Source organism: Danio rerio, chromosome 4 (assembly GCF_052040795.2).
Source record: "Danio rerio strain M-AB ecotype USA chromosome 4, GRCz13ab, whole genome shotgun sequence".
Classification (NCBI taxonomy): Eukaryota; Metazoa; Chordata; class Actinopteri; order Cypriniformes; family Danionidae; genus Danio; species Danio rerio.
The window spans coordinates 56,303,916-56,326,111 of NC_141024.2; the positions used below are offsets into that span (position 1 = coordinate 56,303,916).

Below are 22,196 nucleotides of genomic sequence, written 5' to 3' on the forward strand. Positions count from 1 at the left end.
GCTGAACTCATTTTGTCATGGTAAAATAACACAGAAATCGAATAATAACAACATTTCAGTCTACTTCAGTCTCCTGCCGAAGCTCAGACGCCGCGCTTTGAGAAACTGTCAATCACAGCTGTCAATCACGATGACACACCCAGCATTAAAATTACTGCTAAAAACAAACTGTTTACAAAAATGAAGATCTGCACCTATTTCAGCACAATAACCAGTGCCTTAATCGACCAGAACTATCTTTCGGGACATTTTATTGCAAGTGTAATATTTTTTTTTATTTGGCCTCAAGTCTCCTTCATTAACACGGAGGAGGCGGGCTTTATGACTTGTACTGCAGCCAGCCCCCAGGGGGCGATCTAACGGCCGAAACCTTCACTCAAACGTAGGCTCGCGGCACACTTGCTCCCATACAGTTCCCTGAGCGCCTGCTCAGCTTCTCAGTCTAACGAGGACGTTGGCTCTCTTTCCTCTTTTCCGGCTGCGTTTCCTTCATCGCTTCGGTTGTGTTACCCAGAAAAAGGGCTCTGTTGCTGTGTTTGTAAACAGAACATTGTTAAAGAACTCAAAGTCTGGTCTTCGATGTGCAACGAGGGAGCCAGTTTCTTGAAGTGTGTGTCTGTCGTAGGTAATGAGAGTGTGTACATCCAGCACAAAAATAGACAAAAAAACAAGTAAAACACACAAAGCACAACAAAGTTTGCTGGGAGCTTGGAACATGGTGGCCATACTCTGCGCCATCTTGATGATGTAAACGTAGAGAAGAGTGACCATTGTGGCAGAAAGCGAGTACTTTGTCTCACAGAACTGGTAAAATCCGCAAGTGCAACCTCTGAAGATGGACTGCTAAAAATGCTTAGTCGTATGCATGATGATGTAACTTCATCTGTTGCTCGCAACGACCATTGCCGGCTGCATTTTATAGAGTTACATTACAATAAACACAGTCATGATCCATAAAAACATGACTAGATTCGTCAAAAAATTCGGCAGCTAAAACGATTCTTGTTGTCTTTACGTAAAATAAGTTCAATAGAGACATTAGGCGATGCAATAAAACCAAAGAACTTTATGATTGTAATCGAGGCAGTAATGAAGACGGCGGGATTTTTCAAAAGTGAGAACAAGTTCAAAACTCCAAGTCTTGCCTTGAAAATAGGACATTCAACCTCTGGAGATGGACTGCTAAAAATGCTTAGTCGTATGCATGACGATGAAACTTCATCTGTTGCTCGCAACGACCATTGCCGGCTGCATTTTATAGAGTCACATTACAATAAACAGTCATGATCCATAACAACATGACTAGATTCGTCAAAAAATTCTTTAGCTAAAATGATTCTTGTTGTCTTTAAGTATAATAAGTTCAATAGAGACATTGGAGGATGCAATAAAACCAAAGAACTTTATGATTGTAATTGAGGCAGTAAAGAAGACAGTAGAATTTTCCAAAAGTGAGATTAAGTTCAAAACTCCAAGTCTTGCCTTGAAAATAGGAAATTCACTGTTAAAAATCAGTGACATTATACGTTGCCGTGCTCTTATGGCTGGAGACAAGAAACTCGTTAAATCATCTGAAGCATTCCAGAAACTTTATCAGGCAAAATGGGCGTAGTATCTATATCAGACTGTGCTCTTGGTACAATTAGTGATCTGAAATACAACAAACCAGATAATCTGCCACTTAAAGAGTACATTAAAAAACTTAACGAACACCTTGACAAAACAGCAAAGTTCGCAACTGCAGCACTAAGAAATGCTGCAACAGTTCAGAATTATTCCAGATTACCACATACTACATTGACCAAGATTGTTCTATTCAACAGAAAACGGATTGGAGAAGTAAAACGGATTGGAAAAGTATCAAAAATGAAATCGAGTCATTTTCTTCAGTGCAATCAGACAGACAGACAGACAGACACACACACACACACACAAGAAGCAACAGGATTGTCAGCTTATGAACAGAAGCTTTGCAGATATTTCAGCCGAGATGAAATTAAAGGAAAATTAGGGAGAAAGGTGGCAGTGTTGCATACTCCACGCATGACCGGTTCACTCAATTTGATGATTGCTAAAAGAAAGGAATGTGGTTTGTCTGAAGAAAACGAATACCTTTTTGCTGTACCAAACTGCGTGACATATTACAGAGGACATCAATGTCTGAAAAGACTAGCTGATGAATGCGGTGCAAAGAAGCCTGATGATCTCAGATCCACCAAGATCTGCCAACATATAGCCACCCCTTCTCAAATTTTGAACCTAAAAGAAAACGAACAGGACAATCTTGCAGATTTTTTGGGCCATGACATCTCTGTCCACAGACAGTTCTATAGATTGTCTGAGCCCACCATTCAAAGCGGAAAAATTTCAAAGTTGTTGCTAGCGTTGGAAAATGGAAAGTTGTATGGATTAAGAGGAAAGTCGCTGGATCAAATTGGAGGTATATATGTTTCTAAGTTAAGTTCTAATATCATATGTCATATTTTTGTTCATTATTATTGTGTAACAACTAAACTTGTTCTATGTTTCCTGATATATTTAACAGTTTTTTAAATAACAATATTTTACAGCAGTGGTTCTCAGCTGTTTCTGCAGGCCCTCCAAAAATATTTGCTTGCATCTTTTTGGTGCTAAGGAATTTTGTTTAAAACTGAAAATAAAATGTTTCTCATTGTTCAGATTTCACAGACGAGGAGGATGAGAAAGATGATGATGACGACGACAGAGAAAATGAGGAAATTATTCCTCCAGACAATGCTCCGGATGAAAATGCTCTGGATGAAATGAATGCTAGGTACTTTGAATGTAAGACATGTCAACATATTACATCTACAGTACAGACCAAAAGTTTGGGCACACCTTCTCATTCAAAGACTTTTCTTTATTTTCATGATTATAAAAATTATAGATTCACACTGAAGGCACCAAAACTATGAATAAGCACATGTGGAATTATATACGTAACAAAATATGTGAAACAACTAAAAATATGTCATATTCTAGGTTCTTCAAAGTAGCCACCTTTTGCGTTAATTACTGCTTTGCACACTCTTGCCATTCTCTTGATGAGTTTCAAGAGGTAGTCTCCTTAAATGGTCTTCACTTAGGTGTGCCCTGTCAGGTTTAATAAGTGGGATTTCTTGCCTTATTAATGGGGTTGAGACCATCAGATGTGTTGTGCATAAGTCAGGTGGATACACAGCTGATAGTCGCTCAGCTATTGGTCAAATTGCATCACCAGTGAGTTCACAGATGAGTTCAACTGTTCTCCTAAAGGCATGCAACAAGTGTTTATTTAGGAGATTAGTTGGTGTTGATAAATATGTTATCCTTTACTTTATATTTAATGAGTGAGATTATATTTGATTGCCCACTTTAGGGTAATTATGCCTACACTGCAAAAAAATGCTTTTCTTGCTTAGATTTTTATCTTGTTTCTACAGCCACTTTACGGAAAAATTTAAGACAATTTAAGACCTTAATTTCCCGGATTTTAATTTAAGACATTTTAAGACTTTGTAAGGACTCGCGGGAACCCTGGTTTAGGTGACGCAGTGGCACAGTAGGTAGTGCTGTCGCCTCACAGCAAGAAGGTTGCAGGTTTGAGCCTTGGCTGGGTCAGTTGGTGTTTCTGTGTGGAGTTTGCATGTTCTACCTGCGTTTGCATGGGTTTCCTCCGAGTGCTCCAGTTTCCCCCACAGTCCAAACACATGCACTATAGGGGAATTGATCAACTAAATTGGCCGTAGTGTATGAGTGTAAACGGGTGTGTGTGTGGATGTTTCCCAGTGATGGGTTGCGGCAGGAAGGGCATCCGCTGCGTAAAACGTGCTGGATAAGTTGGCGATTATTGAATAAAAACTTATTTAGAATATGGGATGTTTTACATCGTTGTTTACATTAAGACTTAAAAAAAAGCAAATGTTACACACATACTGTTTGCTATATGGATTGCAAAAACTTGAAGCTCAATATCTCAAAATCATTCAGAACGCAGAGAAAACCTTATAATTCCAAGGTGACAATATGTTTGAGAATTAACAAGAATAATAATAGCCTACTTATATTAACCTTTATTTACATCTAAAGAATCGTGCAGCCCTAGGCTGAAGTACACAAAAAAAAGCATAAAATCAAAACAGGCACTCAGTGTTTTGTGTGGAAGATTGGTCATTGAAGTCAGTGTTCATATTCTCATCAGAAGCAGTTCCTGGTGATTGGTGGATAATTTCACCTGGCATGTCAACCTCAAACCAGCTGTCATCAGAGCAGTCTGTTTCAGTCTTCAAAAATAATACAGTACAGATCAGATATTGTGCACAACGAATTTTTCCTAGTATTGTTGAACTTTTTAACCATGTCTACAAATGTGAAAAGGAGCTTTAACGAGAGATAAAAAGAAGTTAACATTGCAAGACATACACTGTAAAAAATTGCTGTTAAAAAACGGTCAGATTCTACGGTAAAATAATGTTTTTTCACTAAAACAGTAATATTCTGTTAGTAACCAACTGCAGAAAACTGTGAGCTAATAGAGTTCAGATTCGATGTTTTGAAGTCTGTGTTTGAAATCACACTTTGTGTCCTTGTTCACTATTTCATACACTAGTTAACTAATATAGTTCACCTGACAGTTTTAATGAACACTAATGAGTGAATTAAGACACTGATGAACACCTGCTGTTAATAATCACAATTACTGAAGAAAATAAACAAGAAACACAAACAGTGACTTGAGTTACAACATTAAATAAAATCAAATAAAATAGCTTCAGTCTAAGCAGAGGATCATTAAACAACTCCACAAACAACAGCAGACACACTTATTACTGACTGATTTGACTTCCATACTATTCTCATTGAGATCCAACAGAAATTAAGGTGTTTTTTGTGTCACCGTAATGGAGTGAGGGGCTGATTTAGTTGGGCTCTTCACCCTTGAACTCATTTAAGAAGACTTTCCAACTGCTGTAATACAGAGTTTACAAAACATTTATACTATAGCAATAAAGTTGGGAAGTCAATAAATAGAGAAATCTATTAGTCTAAAATTAGTTCTGATAAATGTTTTGTTATAAATCTAGATGAAGGGCCTCATGCAATAGATTTTATGCTTAGCTGCAGGTATTAATTTAATTAATGAGAAGTGGAAACAGAAAAGATACCTCCGTAATTACTTAACAGTTAAGAAATAACATACAAAAACAGTTCAGTTATGACAAGGACACACTCAGACCTCATGAATCTGACCTTGTATCTCAACAATGGTAACATCTCAAATGTTTCATGCTGCAATGCATGCTGGGAGTGGCACGGTACAAATATCCCAGCATGCATTGCAGTATAAATAAATGTTGTATAATGGTCTAACAGTTTTCTTTATGTGTGTTTGATTCTGCTGTTGTTTATGTTTAGACTTTCAGTTGCCTGTTTGTGAGTTAAACTGTTAATTTTGTTAGTTGTCACCATTATTGAGGTTCATACGCTGATTATTGATGTCTCTTTGAGTGCGATTTACACCATAGAGCAGTGTTATTGTCCAAGATATTCTTAAAAACTTCCAGAAATCATTGCCATATATAGACATATAATGTAAAACAATAGATTTAACATTGAATAGGAGCAGTAAATTTTATTATACTAAATGAGAACAGACTCTGCCATTTATTAGCAACATGAACATCACCAGATCTTATTTAGGTTTTTGGCTGACTTGCCACAACAAAGGAGCCTTTTAAACAAAGTTCTTAACAATTGCAGCAGCCAAGATATATAAAAGTTAAATATGACAGGGCTAAGAGCCCAACTAAAGCAAACTCTGTTCTCCATGATGGTGACGTAAAACTTTCACTTTTTCTCAAGACGAACTTTAGTAGATGTTATACAAAAATACATGTATTAAGTAATAAGTGTAGCTGGTGATGATGTTTGTAGAGTTATTTAATCATCCGCTGATCATTTAAATGATTTAATCATTTGTTGTTCTTCGGGTTATTTCATTATAAAGCTGTGACTAAAGTTTTGTATGTTCTGTTCTTGTTTTTTCCCTTCAGTATTTCTTCATTTGTTCATTGTTAATCCTCAATTATCATTTAATTAGTCAGTTAATTAATGAATTTACTTCAGCTTTGCTACATGTTTCTTGAACACTCAGTAGTGTGGACACTTCAATTAAAACTGAAGTATTTGCTCTGGGGTTTAAAGGGTTAAAGGTGTGAGAGGTAAAAACACAGTGTAAAAATGTATTTTAACAGTAATATTCTGTTAATTTACACTACGGAAATAGACTGTAAAAAAACAGTATATTGCTGGCAACCACAGCTGCCAGTAGATTACTGTTAAATCAAGGAAAAAACAGTATTTTACTGTAAAACCTGAAGCTAATTTCTTCTGTCTGTCACCGTTGTGGAGGAGAGTAGAGCCAGTGTATGAGTTAAAGATGAACAATGAACTGCTGATGTTATTCTGCATGTTTCTCTATTTAAAGACAGCAGCTGTTTAGTTGCTGATGCAGTCAGAATCTCTCTGGTGATTCCAGATTTACATGTATGTGTGCTGTTGTGAAAAATAAGACATTAGAGTTAAACCGAACTTTTCTAATTACCTAAAATAAGTTATCATTATAAGTATGCTTCTAAGCATATATAGCACATTACTTCATAAACTCATTCAGCAGTTGACCAAGTTGAGGCAGTTGCTTTCAGTGAGCAAAATGAGTTCACTTGAGTATTGTGTAAATCAATGTAGTCCATGTATTTTTACAGCAACATACTGTAAAATAACAGTACATTGCTGGCAACTGCAGCTGCCAGTATTTTACTGTTTTTTAACGGGACAATTTTTAACAGTGTACATTTAGACACAATCAGACTACTGCCAATGTGAGATTTTTGTCTTTGGATTATGTTTGTTATCACAGTATGTGGTATTATCACAATGTTGACCTAAGCTGCAAGACAAGGTTAGTTTAACAGGTGTAATAAACAAAGAATACCTAATGTATTGCTTTATCTAATATTCATGTCCAGAGAAAATAAATATTTCTACCAAATTAAGTTGCAAATGGATTATAAAGTAAAATATAGGTATCACTATTTCAAAAAAGTTCTCATTAGCCATGTTTAGGTTCTGCATTAAAATTAACAGCAAGAAGAGAGAGAGAAAAAAAGATCTGTTACTGTTATTATATGTTTAAATACAACTTGTATTAGTTTTAACTTCATTTCATAAATTGATTAGAACACTTTATTTTCATTTGCTATTTAACAATGGTTATGAAATTGAAATCTTTTGCAGTGTCACATTGACTTTAAAAGATAAATATAACCTTACTGTACAGGTAAAAAAAAACGTAAAAAGTTATTAAGATTAAGCAGCCTTTAGCACTGTTATGAACACCACTACAAGTACAATCTGACAGGGGCGTGATGGACATTTTAACAGTGGGGGTGTCAGGAATTTTGGTTTATTTTTCATGTAATGATTTTTATTCGCCACTAGATGTCGCCACTTCAACTTTTTTTTTTTTTTTTTTTGGTTACCTGTAATCACCGAGATCAGTTTCACATGTTCCTTGTTTAGTTGTTTGTATAAAAGTAACCCTTTTTTCCTTTGTTCTTTGCTTGGTTATTGTTGACCCATGCCTGTCACCTACAGTGAGTCTTTCTTTCTCGTTATTTGAGCTTGTTCTCTTGTATCTAATAGTCCTTGGAGTTTTTGGATTTTTTCTGTTTAGACGTTTTTGCCTGTCTAAGTTGATGTCCTTTTTGAAACCTGAAGTTTCCTGCTCTTGTTATCTTGTATTTTTTGAAACCTGAAGTTTCCTGTTTTTGTTAACAGTTTTTTCATTTTCCATTGAAGATTGTTTTTTGTTGTTAATAAAACTCCTCAAGGAATCTGAGAGTCTCATTGCTGGGTTCTTTCAACTACCAGTGGCTCAGTGGGAAGTAGTCCACACTCACACGCCAGGGACCTGGGTTCGATCCCCGTGCCTGACAGGGGGGACAGCTGTATGAAATCCAGAAGTTTACATTCTTAAGCTCCTGTTTCTAAATTGTCTGTCTCTAAAAGTGAGGGGGACATATCCCCCCGTCCCCCCCGGTTGCTACGCCCCTGCAATCTGAATATTCTTGAAAACACTTTAAAAGTTTAAGAAGTTAATAATCCATACTACATTACAGTACCCATGATATCCAAACTGTGTATGTTCGTCATCACAATATTATGAATTATTAATTATCGGCAGGTCTAGAAACAATTATGGCAAAAATAATCCTACAAGGATGTTTCATTTAAATTAAACAATTACACCTGACTTGCCAAGAGTAGTGGTCTTGAGGGTCTAACATATAAGGCCTTCAACTTGAAGACCTTTAAAATAATTCTGCCATCCAGTTCTTGACCTTCAGTTAAGTGTGGTTTAATAAGCTTGTTACCACATCCTATAAGTATTTCCAAACTACACAAAATGAAAAGCATTGGTATTAATGCATCATTACATAATGACTCAGTAAAACACGAGTACACAGTATTACAATTACAATACTTATAACTTAAAGAAAAATAAAAACATTTACCTTACATCGAGTGGCACTTTATCTTTGAAGCCTTCTTTGATTCATTCTTCTTAAAACCATAGTACTGTCCCATGCTTTTTTAAATTCAAAAGCATTTAATATGAGACCAATCTCATGCAAGTGCTGTTTTTTCCTTTGTTTTACAACATTTTTATCATTAGGGGAGGTCAACAAGATTACATCTTTGTTGAAAGTCTGATAGTATTGTGCTCAGGGCCTGTAAAAACAAAGAGCTTAAAGCAAGCTTCAACAGAAAACCAGGTATAATAATTATTGCGATCACATTAATTTCTTGATGTATTGTGCAGCCCTAACATATAGTCAACCCAGGCTCATTCTGATTATGTACCCCAATATACATTTCTGGAGAGAGCAAAATATGTCCCAGGAGGTGTGTTTTTTTGCAGCTTTTGTTCTCGCAAATTTCTCTTGTGAGTGCCATTCACATTTGTTGTTCTCACGTAAATCCACCAAAGGCCGCTGTCGACGACTGACTTACTGACTGACCAATCGACAGATCCCCCCACCTTGCCCCTTCCCTAAACCCATCTGCAGTGCTTTAAAAAGCAATCCGAAAAAAAGAAAGTACCATGATTTTTACTACATTTTCACATTTTACCACAATCACATCTTGTTGTTTACTAATTTTATTTATTTTTTTGCTTTTTATTTTGACTTGCATCCTTTCTGGAAACGTTCTTCAATGGACTCCAACCCCATTGTCGCAATCAACTCCACTCTGTGTCAAGTCCACTGACGTATGTGTTGAGCTACTGGACTAACACCAGATAAGCTATTCATTCAGAGGTAAGTGGTCAGCTGATAAGCGAGAAAAGAAACGGCGTCATACTGCCCAGTAGCATTCGTTTTAAAGATGAAATGCAGCCATATGTAGCTCTGGCTACATAAACATACATATTTGCGATCTCCTGAAATGTATATAGAGCTATTTCAGAATGAGCCTGTGTTGCATATAGTATGTTAACAATCACTGCATATAAATTTAATTCTTGCATATCTAGTTTTATACCTGCATAAAATATGAACTGTCCAATGCAAGTAATATTGTAGTGTGCTTACCTATTAACCTTTTCTTGGTTAAGGCTGGGCCTTTTATCCCCAAGAACCCCATTTTTTCTAGTGACTGACCATTTTGACATCTCCTCTGCCGAAAAAAATTAATCCATCAACGCCCTTGGGAGTTTCTTGTAGCTTTCAAATTTTTTGTGTATTCCAGGGCATGGGGGTTGAGCAAATCAGTAACTGACTTGTTCTGTAAAGATGAAAAATATTATAATACACTCACATTCAATCTAATTATCTGTTCACATTTCATTAAAAAATGCATTTATTCAGATGAACAAAAGTCCTATGGATTTTAATTAAGAGAAAAATTATATAAGGAAACAAGATTTGATGTCATGCATTAGAACAGGGTTTCCCAAACTTTTCAGCTCGCGACCCCAAAAATAATCAAATCAGTGGCCCGCGACCCCCATTTTTCAAGGTGGTTGTACTGTAAATATGTAAACGTTGCAGACACAACTATAGGCAAATATAAACATTAGCTTATTGACAACACAAAAATGCAACAGTCTATTAGCCATATAATGTTTTTTAAAGTCATTTATGGATTTAATTACATTTTGCTTTTAAAATTAAAGGCTGATGGCTGATTGTTATTTTTATGTTGTTGTTTCTTTAATGCAACTATTAACTATATTCTGTCGGTTATGAATAAAATATGGTAATTCTAATAGTTTAATAAAATTCATTTGAGTTTTGGATATCACCAAGCGACCCCTTGTCATTGTCCCGCGACCCCCCAGGGGGTCCCAACCCCCACTTTGAGTACCACTGCATTAGAACATGCTAACTAAGAAATAATCTGCTAAATGTCAAATGTACTCAAAATAAGATTTACAAATATTAATCACTATAAACATTGTACCACAGATTTGTTAAATGTTAACTTATTGTTATGTTGTAACGTTAATACAATTAATAGGTGAGGCATAGGTGAGGTGTAATTATAGAGAATTACTTGAACATGCATTGACATAAAATACATTTAATTGTTGTTGCATTTTAAATGCATTATCCTCAATACGTTTTTTTTTTTTTTTAACTAACATTATATGTTAAGGATACATACTACTCATCTAGCATAATGGTAGCATTTGTTTGGTAATGCAGAAACAAGTACCATTACGTAATTACCGTTTAGCATATTAAAATAGCTGGTACACAAGTATTAGTTCTTCAAAAGTTTGTTGAATTTTTGTTATTTGTCAAAATTACGGCAAATAGAAAGGCTATGTTGACACCTCAGTATCTGAAAACGATAAAAACGTGAGGCACACCAAACTGTCTCTTTGTTGACTTGATTATTTTTATGTTGTTAGGTAATCACTGTATCAACTGAATATGGCATCGTCATCGCCACCTTTGCTTACACAGTAATTCCTGTTCAGCCTTTAACGTTAGCATAATTTTACATTTCTTTTGGTTTATATATGGCCAATTGTGGACCAGACTTTCTAACTATAAATTCAATACGTCACAGTGGGTTAATATTACAACTGTTTTACTTACCTTTTGCACTCAGTATTTGGGCAGGAAAACTCTTCCAATCGCCTTTAGGTGGCTTCGATCCAATGGCACCATGTTCCACCAGACCAATCCTCTAACATTTTTTGGTCTTTTACATAGGTTTCCAGTCCTACACTGACTTTATTTTCCTTAATCCATTTTATTGGTACGTACATGTTTAAGGCGGGGTTTGCCTGACTAACTTGTTAGACTTACTAGTGTCTATCAGTCTCAGCCTCAGCAACAAAAAAGTAAAAGAGCATTAATCGGAACCAATCACAACCCATCAGTGTCAATCGGATCATCCAATCAAAAGTCAAACAGAAGCGTGGGCGTAGGCTTTCACAATCCCTCAGCAACAGGACGGTAAAACTGCAACCAATCAGACCCAGAGTTAATCTTTCATCCAATCAGAAGTCGATTTCTTTTAAACTGAAGAGCTGTCGATATATTTCAGCACTGTTGCACAACACGTCAGACGGTGGTAGGTTGCTGTCTTTTAAGCTATGGAGCCCTCAAGAAAAAAAGAAAATGAAAGGCCTTTACAGAAGATATTTGCGCAACGACCACAAACCTTTACCCCGCACAACGAGACATTGTTTGAACAAAAATTGTAACTGTCTGCTTGTATTAAAGGTTTTTGTCTAATTACCGTGTAGTTCAGTGAAACCATATGTGGCCAGCATAAAATAAGCGACAAATAAGTCAATATAACAAAGTCATCCCAATAAAGCAAAATGAACGTAAGATTCATATAAAGCTCTCGCTTAAACTGGTCAATAATGATTTGGTCATTCTTAAAAAGGCTAAAACTGCACCAACGTTACAAATATATAAATCAAATCAAATCACTTTTATTGTCACATCATCAGCAGCATGTGTGCTATGATGAGTGAAAAGCTTAGGTGCTCTAGACAGTGCAAATACAATGACAGTGCAAAATCCAACAGCATACTCTCAAAAAAACAGGACAATATAAAATTGGCAGTGTTGACAGCGATATGTACAATGAATAGGTGTACACATAGTTGTAGGCAGTATTGTTTAATGTATAGATTGGTTAATATGCAGTGCATGCTACATATTGATGGTGTGCAGTGAGAGGTATGGAAGAGTCTGTGTGTGGTGTGTTAAGTGTTCATCAGCCTCATAGTCTGAGGGACGAAACTTTCCTTCAGCCAGCTGGTGCGTGACCGGATGCTGCGGAATCATCTGCCTGAGGGTAGCAGAGAGAAAAGTCTTTGGCTTGGGTGGCTGGAGTCGCTGATGATTCTCTTGGCTTTCCTCATGCACTGCCTGGTGTAGATGTCCTGGAGGGAGGGATATTCACCTCATACTTAGCATCCTATGCAGGCCTTTGCGATTGCTGCTGGTGCTGTTTCCATACCAGGTGATAATACAGGCAGACAGGAAGCAACTCTCAGTGCAGGTGTAGAATGAGCGGAGGATGTGAGGGCTTATTCTAAACCTCCTGAGACACCTGAGGAAGAAGAGGCATTGTGCCTTCCTAAGCACTGCGTCTGTGTGAGCAGTCCATGTCAGATCCTCAGCGATGTGTACTCCAAGAAACTTGAAAGTGCTGACTCTCTCCACTGGTGTCCTGTTGATGGTGATGGGGGTGTGTTCTCTATTCTCTTTCCTGAAAACCACCACCAGCTCCTTGGTTTTGCTGATGTTAAGCGAGAGGTGGTTTTTCTCATGCCACTGCGTCAGAGTGTGCACCTCCTCTCTGTAGGCCGTCTCATCATTATCAGTGATTAGGCTCACTACCGTTGTGTCATCAGAAAATTTAACGATGACGTTGGAGCTGTGTTTGGCTGTACAGTCATGTGTGTACAGGGAGTACAGGAGTGGGCTGAGAACACAGCCCTGTGGATCACCAGTGTTGAGGATCAGTGTGGATGAGGTTATGTTGTTCATTCTGACCACCTGGCGTCTGCTTGACGGGAAGTCCAGGATACATTTGCACAGAGAGGTGTGTAGACCCAGAGCCTACTAACTTGGCAGGCACTATGGTTTTGAATGCTGAGCTGTAGTCCACAAACAGCACTCTCGCGTATGTGTTTTTGTTTACCAGGTTAGACAGAGCAGTATTCAATGTGAAAGCAATTGCATCATCGTTGAAGCGGTTATTCCTGTATGCAAATTGCAGAGGGTCAGTGTGAGCAGGCAGTACAGAGCAGATGTGCTTTTTAATCAGCTTCTCAAAGCACTTGCTGAAGATGGGTGTCAAATCAATCGGACGCCAGACATTTAAGCATGTGGTTTTAGCTGATTTCGGTATGGGCAAAATAGTAGTTGTCTTAAAGCATGTGGGAACCACTGACCGAGAGAGCGAGAGGTTGAAGATGTCTGTGAAAACTCCCGCTAGCTTGATTCTGAAAAGATTCTCTGACTGACAGACAGCTTTTGATCAGTGACGTAGCCTACGTGACTAATAGCTTTTATTAGTTAGCCTATTGATTCCTCTTTTTAAAATTATGTTTTTTGTTTTGATATTATTGTCAAATCAATGAGCAAACTCAGAGCAAACTCTCTTCCCGGGGGATGCTGAGCTCGCACAGCTTCCTGAACGTTCTATATCTGTTATAACCGCACTTTGTAAATAAATTGGTCTGGCAGATATTGCGTTTTTTTTTTTTTTTTTTAATTAATTTTTTACTCAGCGTAAAATGTACATTCTTAAATGTTATTGATGGCAGCAATTCACACATAGATTAAGGTACATCTGAACAGCAATTTCCAATAATAAAATGCAAATGTCAAAAAAATGGCGTTTATTGCGTTTTGCAACTGAACTCTATTTTATATATAATATATATATATATATATATATATATATATATATATATATATATATATACATATATATTACTGCTGTCAATCGATTAAAACAATTTACTAATTAATCACATTTTTTAAATTAATCGCGATTAAATTAATGTAAACGCAAGACAAAAACTATTTAAATTCAAAATATAATTGTTTATTAGAATTTTTGTTTAACTTGTAACACAGATTTCTTCATGTAAACAACATCAATATCCTGGTTTTACAGCCACATTTATTACAGAAATTAAAACACAGGCATCTTAATGCCATTTGAATTCAAAACAATCAATGCCAAAAAAGAAAAAATTATTTGGATTCTAAGTGGACTGCAAAAAAATGCCAATACACAGGCATTGCATAATAATAATAATATTAATAATAATAATAAAATATTGAATACAAACAATTGCACTCATTGTAAAGTTGTATTGCTGTGAGTTGAGAACATTAATTATAGAGCAGAAACAATTTTTCTCAGTCCTCCTTTACATTCATCCAGTTGCTAAGACAGTCCAGTCCAGACATCCCAAGTCTCCCGGAAGTTGCGGGAGTATCCCGAAATGCACTGAGACTCCCGGATGCCCGCAAATGAATGATAATCTCCCGGAAATCGCACGTCTCCCATGCGGTCCTTAAATATGTTGCACACCCCTCTCCATCCCACCTAGCTCTTCAGGTACGTGGCGCACAACTCACCCCCACCGCTCTTCAGGTATGTCTCGCACGCACACGCCCCTACTCAGATACGTCGCTTACTCAACCCCTGAAACGAAACAGACACAGACAGACAGACACACACAACGTGCGGGAGCCACTCTGTATATCCTGGCTCTGTATATTCTGGTGATGCAACATTAATTGTTTTATACTGAATGCCTTCAAAAAGTGCTTCCTTTGTCTTATTCATATTTCTTTGCATGTTGAACACATCCACCACAACAGGAAGTAAAAAAAAAATATTGCAACTGCGTTAATTGCATAAATTTTTTTTGACGTGTTAAATATTTTCAATTAATCGCATGCGTTAACCCACTAATTTTGAAAGCACTAATATATATATATATATATATATATATATATATATATATATATACATATATATATACATATATATATACACACACACACACAAACACGCACACACTAGAGCTGCACAATTAATCGTAAAAAGATTGCAATCTAGATTCGACCTTTTAATCCAGCATTGCTATGATTCTGTGAATCATATTTTCAAGTTCAGGAGAGAAGAAAAAGTGGCCGAACAAGTCTTCACATAGTTTTACATTTGTTGTTTAGCAAAGTAGACACCTCCGAATGGTGTTGAAAGAGTCACATGCTGTATTTATAAGATATAATTCACCCCAAAAATTTCATTTTTGTCTTCATGTAATAATGTATTTGTGACCGCAAAATCACACGTGACGTGAGCTGACCGTCAGCTGTTACCACAGAGTGGGCGGGTGTGCACACTGAATGAAGTCTACTTTAGTGAACAGAACCTGCATAAGCTGTGAATAACAGGTAGTAAAGTTTTAAATAACATTCAGTTTGTAGCAAAGAGGGATCGATTGGGAGCCGCGCGGGAAGTGAACCACTCTTAGCTGTAAATATTAAACCGAAAGAGCACACAGTGTTGCCAGATGTAGCTAACTGATTCCAGCGCTAAAAGTATCCAAAACCGAACGAAATGCAAAAATATCCACCCAGACTTCTGTATTAACGAAAATAACGTCAGTGGCGGATTTTAAGCAGAAAATGACAGGTTGTAAGCATATGTCTCAAACAATAATTCAACATCAGAATTATCATCAGCATTAATGACCAGGACAAATCTCAAGTCTGTTTAATCCACCATTCCAAGTCTATACAAAATTTAGTATTTAAACCAACAGTACAGCTACACAAAGCCTATTGCTGTTTTACCACATGTTTGAGAATAACACACTTATATTAACCTTTATTTTACATCTACAGAATCTTAAGTAATTCGTGATCTTTATGTAAGGCAAAAAAATCGCGATTCTCATTTTAGCCAGATTCGTGCAGCTCATTTTTTCTATATATATTTCATAAATTATGCAAAACACAGCAAGAACATTTTCACAGTATGTTTGATAATATTTTTTCTTCTGGAGAAAGTCTTATTTGATTTTAATTTTTTTAATAAACCATTTTAAAGACAAAACTATTAGCCCCTTTAAGCAATATATTTTTGATAGTCTAAAGAACAAACCATCTTTATACAATAACTTGTCTAATTTACTGTCATCATGGCTAACATAAAATAAATCAGTTATTAGAGATTAGTTATTAAAACTATAATGTTTAGAAATGTGCCGGAAAAATCTTATCTCTATTGAACAGAAAAAATAAACTTGTTTTTTTTTTTTACTTGTTCAGACTACTTAATTAAAATGTGCTGAAATAACACAATTCTTGAGATTTCATTGGAACAACTTAATGTTCAATCCACATAAATTTGTTAAAAGTTTTAAGTTAACTTAATTTGTGTTGTGACACCATGAAAGAATTGTGTGGGACCCTGCAGTTTTTACAGTGTGTGCAATGTGCACAAATATGGTTATCAGTTCATAATAAGTTGAAGCACATTGTTAAATTTTGCTGTATTTGGCTTAACTGTTCCTGGGTGGCTCGCCAATGTATAGTTGACTCTAATGCATAAAATAAGTAAGCTGACCAAAGTTCTTACGTGGAGAAAACTTTATTGAAGACAATTAATAGTGCAGTTCCTCAGAAGTGACGTTAACTCGTCCGTCTTCAGGTAACTTAACCCAAAGTACCACCCCCACCTGTAAGCAGGGCGAGAGGGGAGTGTAAGCTCAGGTAGATCTCGATGAACTCCGTAGACTTGTTTCTATTCTAATGACAGATATAGGGTTGGCTTAAGGGAGATATAAGGCTTACTAAGAGCTCGACTATGGTGCCAATGTAATGCTCTGTTTACTTAGGTTGTGTGTTTTTGGACTGTGGGAGGAAACTAGGGAACCCAGGGGAAACCCACACGAGCACGGGGAGAATGAGCAAACTGCACAAAAATGTCAACTGGTTAGTAGCGACTTTAACCTGTGACATTCTTACTGTGAGGCAACTGTTCTAACCACTGGGCTGCGGTGTTGCCTAATCTAGAAAGAAGGGGGAGTAAAGGTGGGAGTGGGATTCTTCAAGATGAAGATAACTAAGGTAAGAAACTCTATTTATAGTGAGTCAGGAATCATCTGATTGGTGAATCATGTTTTATCTAATGTGCGACCAGCCGTGGACAATCATAAGCATGTGATCCTCTCAAAGGTAGTTTATAAATAAACTTAACGTGAATAAACAGCCAAACTCAGTGAAAAAGCTGTCGTTTTGAATATACCCAAATTTGTGTGGACAAGACCTCAATGTTGAGGACTCTGCTCTCTATTGTGAAGTTTTAGGTGAGCGCTGAGGCTTCTTTTACACTTAAAGCCCTTTCCACATTCACTGCATTTAAAATGATCCTCTCTTGAGTGAATCTTCATGTGTTTCTTAATGGTGTCTTTGCGGGTGAGACTCTTTCCACACTGATCACATGTGAACACTATGGTTCCAGTGTGACCATTCATGTGGTTCTTGAGGCTAGCTTTGGTTGAGAAGCTCTTTCCACATTGATCACATGTAAACGGCTTCTCTCCAGTGTGAATCCTCATGTGGATGTAAAGGTCTTGTTTTTTACCTAAACTCTTTCCACACTGTTCGCAGGTGTAAGGTTTCTCACTAGTGTGAACTCTCATGTGAGCAATCAGGTTCGGCTTTTTACTGAAACTCTTTCCACACTGTTTACAGCTGAAAGGCTTCTCCCCAGTATGAGTTCTCATGTGTGCTGCAAGGTTTCCAGCATGATAAAAGCTTTTTCCACACTGTTGGCATGGGAACTTCCTCTCTCCAGTGTGAATTCTCATGTGGGTGTTTAAGCTTTGTTTTTGACTAAAACTCTTTCCACACTGTTCGCAGGTGTAAGGTTTCTCCCCTGTGTGAACTCTCATGTGATCATCAAGGTTTGGCTTTTGACAGAAACTCTTTCCACACTGTTTACAGCTGAAAGGCTTCTCCCCATTGTGAATTCTCATGTGAATATCAAGGTTTGGCTTTTGACTGAAACTCTTTCCACACTGCTTACAGCTGAAAGGCTTCTCCCCAGTGTGAATTCTCATGTGTGCTGCAAGGTTTCCAGCATGATAAAAGCTTTTTCCACACTCTTGGCATGGAAACTTCTTCTTTCCAGTGTGAATTCTCATGTGGGCTTTAAAGCCTTGTATTTGACTAAAACTCTTTCCACACTGTTCGCAGGTGTAAGGTTTCTCCCCTGTGTGAACTCTCATGTGAACATCAAGCTTTGACTTCTGACTGAAACTCTTTCTACACTGTTTACAGCTAAAATTACACCCAGATTTTGATTTCCGAAGTCTTTCGTGTGATGAAGTCTTTTTAGTCAGTGGGGGTTTTTCATCAGTCATTATTTCTTTGGGTTTCTCAAACTGCTGTTTCTCATCTATTTCATTCTGTCTATGAGTCTCTTCTTTCAGCACCATCAGATCTAAAAAAAAAAAAGTTAACTTTAGTATGAAGGCTCAAAGCGATAAGCAAGAAATGGATGTTTCACCCACAAATGAAAATGGCCTTACCATTTACTCTCCGTCATGTAGTTTTAGACATTTCCTTTATTGTGGAACACAGTAAGCCAGTAGCGTTTTTTTTTTTTCTTTTTTTAATATCTTCTTTTGTGTTTAACAGGATCAAGAAACTCATAAAGGTTTAAAACCACACGAGGAAGAGTAAATGGTGAGGCTATTTTCATTTCTGCACAACTATCCCTTTAAAAGGTTCCTACAATTACAAATTTTTTACATGATGCAAAATAAGTCTTTGGTGTTCCCAGAATGTGTCTGAGGTTTCAGCTCAAAATCAGATCATATACCTTGTAGAATATTTAATTTTGGGGGTCAAAGGCAAACCAAGCTCTTTTTGTGCCTGTGACTTTAAATGGAAATAACCAAATGCACTCGCTCTAGATTACTTGTGTTGTTTCCTCGATTGAGACAAATCCTTCATGTCCATAGCAAGTATGCATAATTCACGCTTATATTTGCAAGTTTGCATTATTATATAAAACTTATGCAAATTCTTAATGCCACATTTGCTTTAAACAGGAGTGATGAGGAGATGGCAAGATGACATACTTTGCTACTTGTTTTCATTTATTTGTACTTTTGTTTTTGTTTTCTTGTCTTTGTGTATGCCCCGAGGCTTAGCTGAAGACCTACTTGGTCTACCCGACAAGATGCAGAAATGCCATCTAAAAAGGTTACTTGTGGTTTGTCCAATCAGGGACAGTGACGACGTAAATATACAAAATAATAATGATAACCCAGGGATTAAAAATGTGAACTCTCTGTTAATGAACACCCAGGATTATTTTTTAACCCCAGGTATAGCATGAGCAGTGTGGAAGGTGACTACAGATAACCCAGAATTTATCCAGGGTTAGAATGACCCAGGGTTAACAATTTGAAGTGTGAAAAGCCCTAAGAATATTCAGCATCAGCTCTCAGGATAAACAGAGTATAATGACAAACAGCGACAATTGTCAATCATGTCATGATGACCTGGGGCCTGTTTCAGTAAGGAGGTTCAACCAACTCAGAGTTTAATCTTGATCTCTGAGTTCATTTAATGAGAGATTAAATACTCAAGAGTTTTCAATTTCAGAAAAATATTTGAGCTACAAAAGTCTTTCAGTCAAGAGCAGTGAGTGATTTTCTCCTTTTGTTGTTTGATTAATGCTAAAAACAGTCGGCAGCAGGAATATTGCGCACTGTCACTTTAAGAATAGTGCGGCTCTGATATGGTTTCTCTTTCACATGTCTTTTGATTCTCAACTTGTTTGTTTATTACACAAATAAGGGTTAATATGAATATTCACTAAACACAGCACTCTGACCCAAATTTGCATACATTTGACCATTAAAGCGCTCAGATTAAGATGGCGTTAGGTGTGTGTTCTATATGATGGAATAATCGTTTATCTCGATTAATGGTTTTTTGATTAAGTGGTAGAGGTTGATATGACATTTAGAATGTAAGCAGGACTAAAAAATCTTTTTAGAACTAGTAATAATCCCATTAATCTAGTTACAGTACATGTCCGTCAAAGGTTAGTGAATTTAAGCTAATTATTCATTAAGAAAGGACAAGCCATTCTGCTATGTGACTTTGTTCTTTGTGTAACTGAAATGTAGGCAATAGCTATGATTCCATCCAAAAATGCGAATTAAATTTATGCGCAAAACTGGGATGTCACATAAAAGATGTGCGAATAAAGCTGCGTTTCCATCCAATGAATCAAAGAGAACAAAATCGTCTCTTCCTGATTAACAGCCCCCAAATATGAACTGTAAAAACAGAATTTCGTGCAGTAGAAGAAGCTACATGAATCTTTTATTTAAATGACTTTCAGCTCAGAGGACAATGCTGGCACACAATGAACACGTGTTGGCGTTTGAAGCAATGAGATGCAGAGAACAGATGCTCTGGAGGTCATTAATAATATAATAACATTAATATTGAAATGGTTCATGCGTTTTAGAATGAACAAAACAACATTTCAGATGTTTATAATGTTCTCAGCCTGCTGGTTTGTGCATTCACACACATTTTCATCATCATATGATCTCTTATAACAAACCTTTTTAAACACACAAACAGGAATTTGTTTAGTAAAAGTGCTACTCAGTTATGCGCATGTTTTTTTATGCTTATTTTTCAAAAGTTATGTGCACCATGACATTAACATCAACCAATTTTTTTTATCCTCATAGCCTACCCAAAATGCATATAAAAATAGGTGGCTGGAAATGTACGGCTAAGCGAGAAATACCACTTTATCTTTTAAAAAGGGGAGGAGACAGACAGAAAACTCTCTTTCAGAGACAGGCTTGACTTACCCTGCTTTCTCGAATTTGACAAACCTGCAATTTTGAAACGGAAAACCTAGAGTTTCTCTCATTTCAGGGTTAAAATACTTTACACTTATCCTTCTTTCTGGAACAGGGCCCCAATCTCATATGCTATTGTTTTGCAACTTCAGTTGCCTATTGGAGAAATGACCAGGAATAATAAACGTCAGAAAATGGTCACACTACTTGCTCTGCAAACAAGTGTGTTCATGTCTGTACAAAGAAAACTAAAATAAGAAAATATGACGTTGCAACATCAAGCAGCTATAGGCATGGGCCAGTATAAGATTCGGCTTCATGGTACTTTGATTACTGCTCTAAAATATATTCTTTTAAATGTCTGGGTAAAAAAAAAAAACATTTTTTCCTCTTTGAACACAAAACATTTTCTTTTGAGAAACTTATAAAATATTTTACAGCAGTAAACATGTCAGGCTAAATCATTCAATTGAATCCTTGACTTCTGCTGTCTTCATTTGTTTCATAAACACAGATTTCTTTACAATTTGAAACAGCATCTTTGGATATCTTTTCTGCTGGAGAAACTGTTGCCCTGAAAAACTTAAAACAAAATGTAAAAAAAAAAAAAAACCTTACATATACCGATTAATGGTACAGCAGAAAATATTGGCAGTTTTAAAACCTTGACTTTGTTCAAACTGCATTATACTTTGAAAATGGCTATCGTCCCATGCCTCAGCAGCACAACACTGTTTTTAGGATCTAAAAATGTATTCTTTAAAAAAAGTCTCAAGCAAAAAGATTCCAATGGCGCCGCCTGCTGGTAAATGAAGAACATGGTTAATATTCTGATGAACTTTACACTCAAATGTTTGCATATCATCAGCATGCTGTAATCCATTTCTTAAACAAAAAAAAAGTCATTTTTAGACTAGTTTGTTGTAATTTTATACATTTAATGATACAATAATAAATTAATAATTATGTTAAAATATTTTAGATATTTCTTAGCAAAAAATCTTAAATATTGCGTAAAAACAAGAGAGCTCAACTAGGATCCACACACTTTTTTCCAAAATAAACTTTCTTTAAAATATAAAACAAATGAACACAAGTTTTAAAAACTATAATAATATAAATCTATGCACAACAATCTGTGCAGGTCGATGTCCTCAGCAGTAAATACATGGAACACGTTTAAACAAATGAAGCATGAAAATAATTAAACTATTATGAT

At 36.4% G+C, this 22,196-nt stretch overlaps 3 protein-coding genes and 1 long non-coding RNA gene across 7 annotated transcripts in view; 3 read left to right on the top strand and 1 right to left on the bottom strand.

The window, feature by feature from the left end:
- LOC796311 (zinc finger MYM-type protein 1) overlaps positions 1-22,196 on the top strand; it is an 854,498-nt gene that overhangs the window by 211,347 nt on the left and 620,955 nt on the right. The window lies entirely within an intron of this gene.
- LOC110439430 (uncharacterized) overlaps positions 1-22,196 on the bottom strand; it is a 94,215-nt gene that overhangs the window by 69,830 nt on the left and 2,189 nt on the right. The window contains exons 3-5 of the mRNA XM_088650236.1: positions 18,485-18,579; positions 17,719-18,403; positions 17,123-17,126 (exon numbers count right to left, since the gene is read on the bottom strand). Of these exons, the coding sequence (XP_088506362.1) occupies positions 17,123-17,126; positions 17,719-18,403; positions 18,485-18,579 (784 nt within the window). The remainder of the gene's footprint in view (positions 1-17,122; positions 17,127-17,718; positions 18,404-18,484; positions 18,580-22,196) is intronic.
- Positions 1-22,196, top strand: part of wu:fe14d05 — a 312,007-nt gene that overhangs the window by 56,590 nt on the left and 233,221 nt on the right. The window lies entirely within an intron of this gene.
- LOC147844970 (uncharacterized) lies at positions 397-11,679 on the top strand (the record flags this gene model as incomplete). The annotated part of the gene is made up of 3 exons (XM_087249118.2): positions 397-457; positions 1,940-2,440; positions 2,680-11,679. Coding segments are annotated over 3 exons (819 nt in total), but the record flags the coding sequence as incomplete, so codon positions are not given.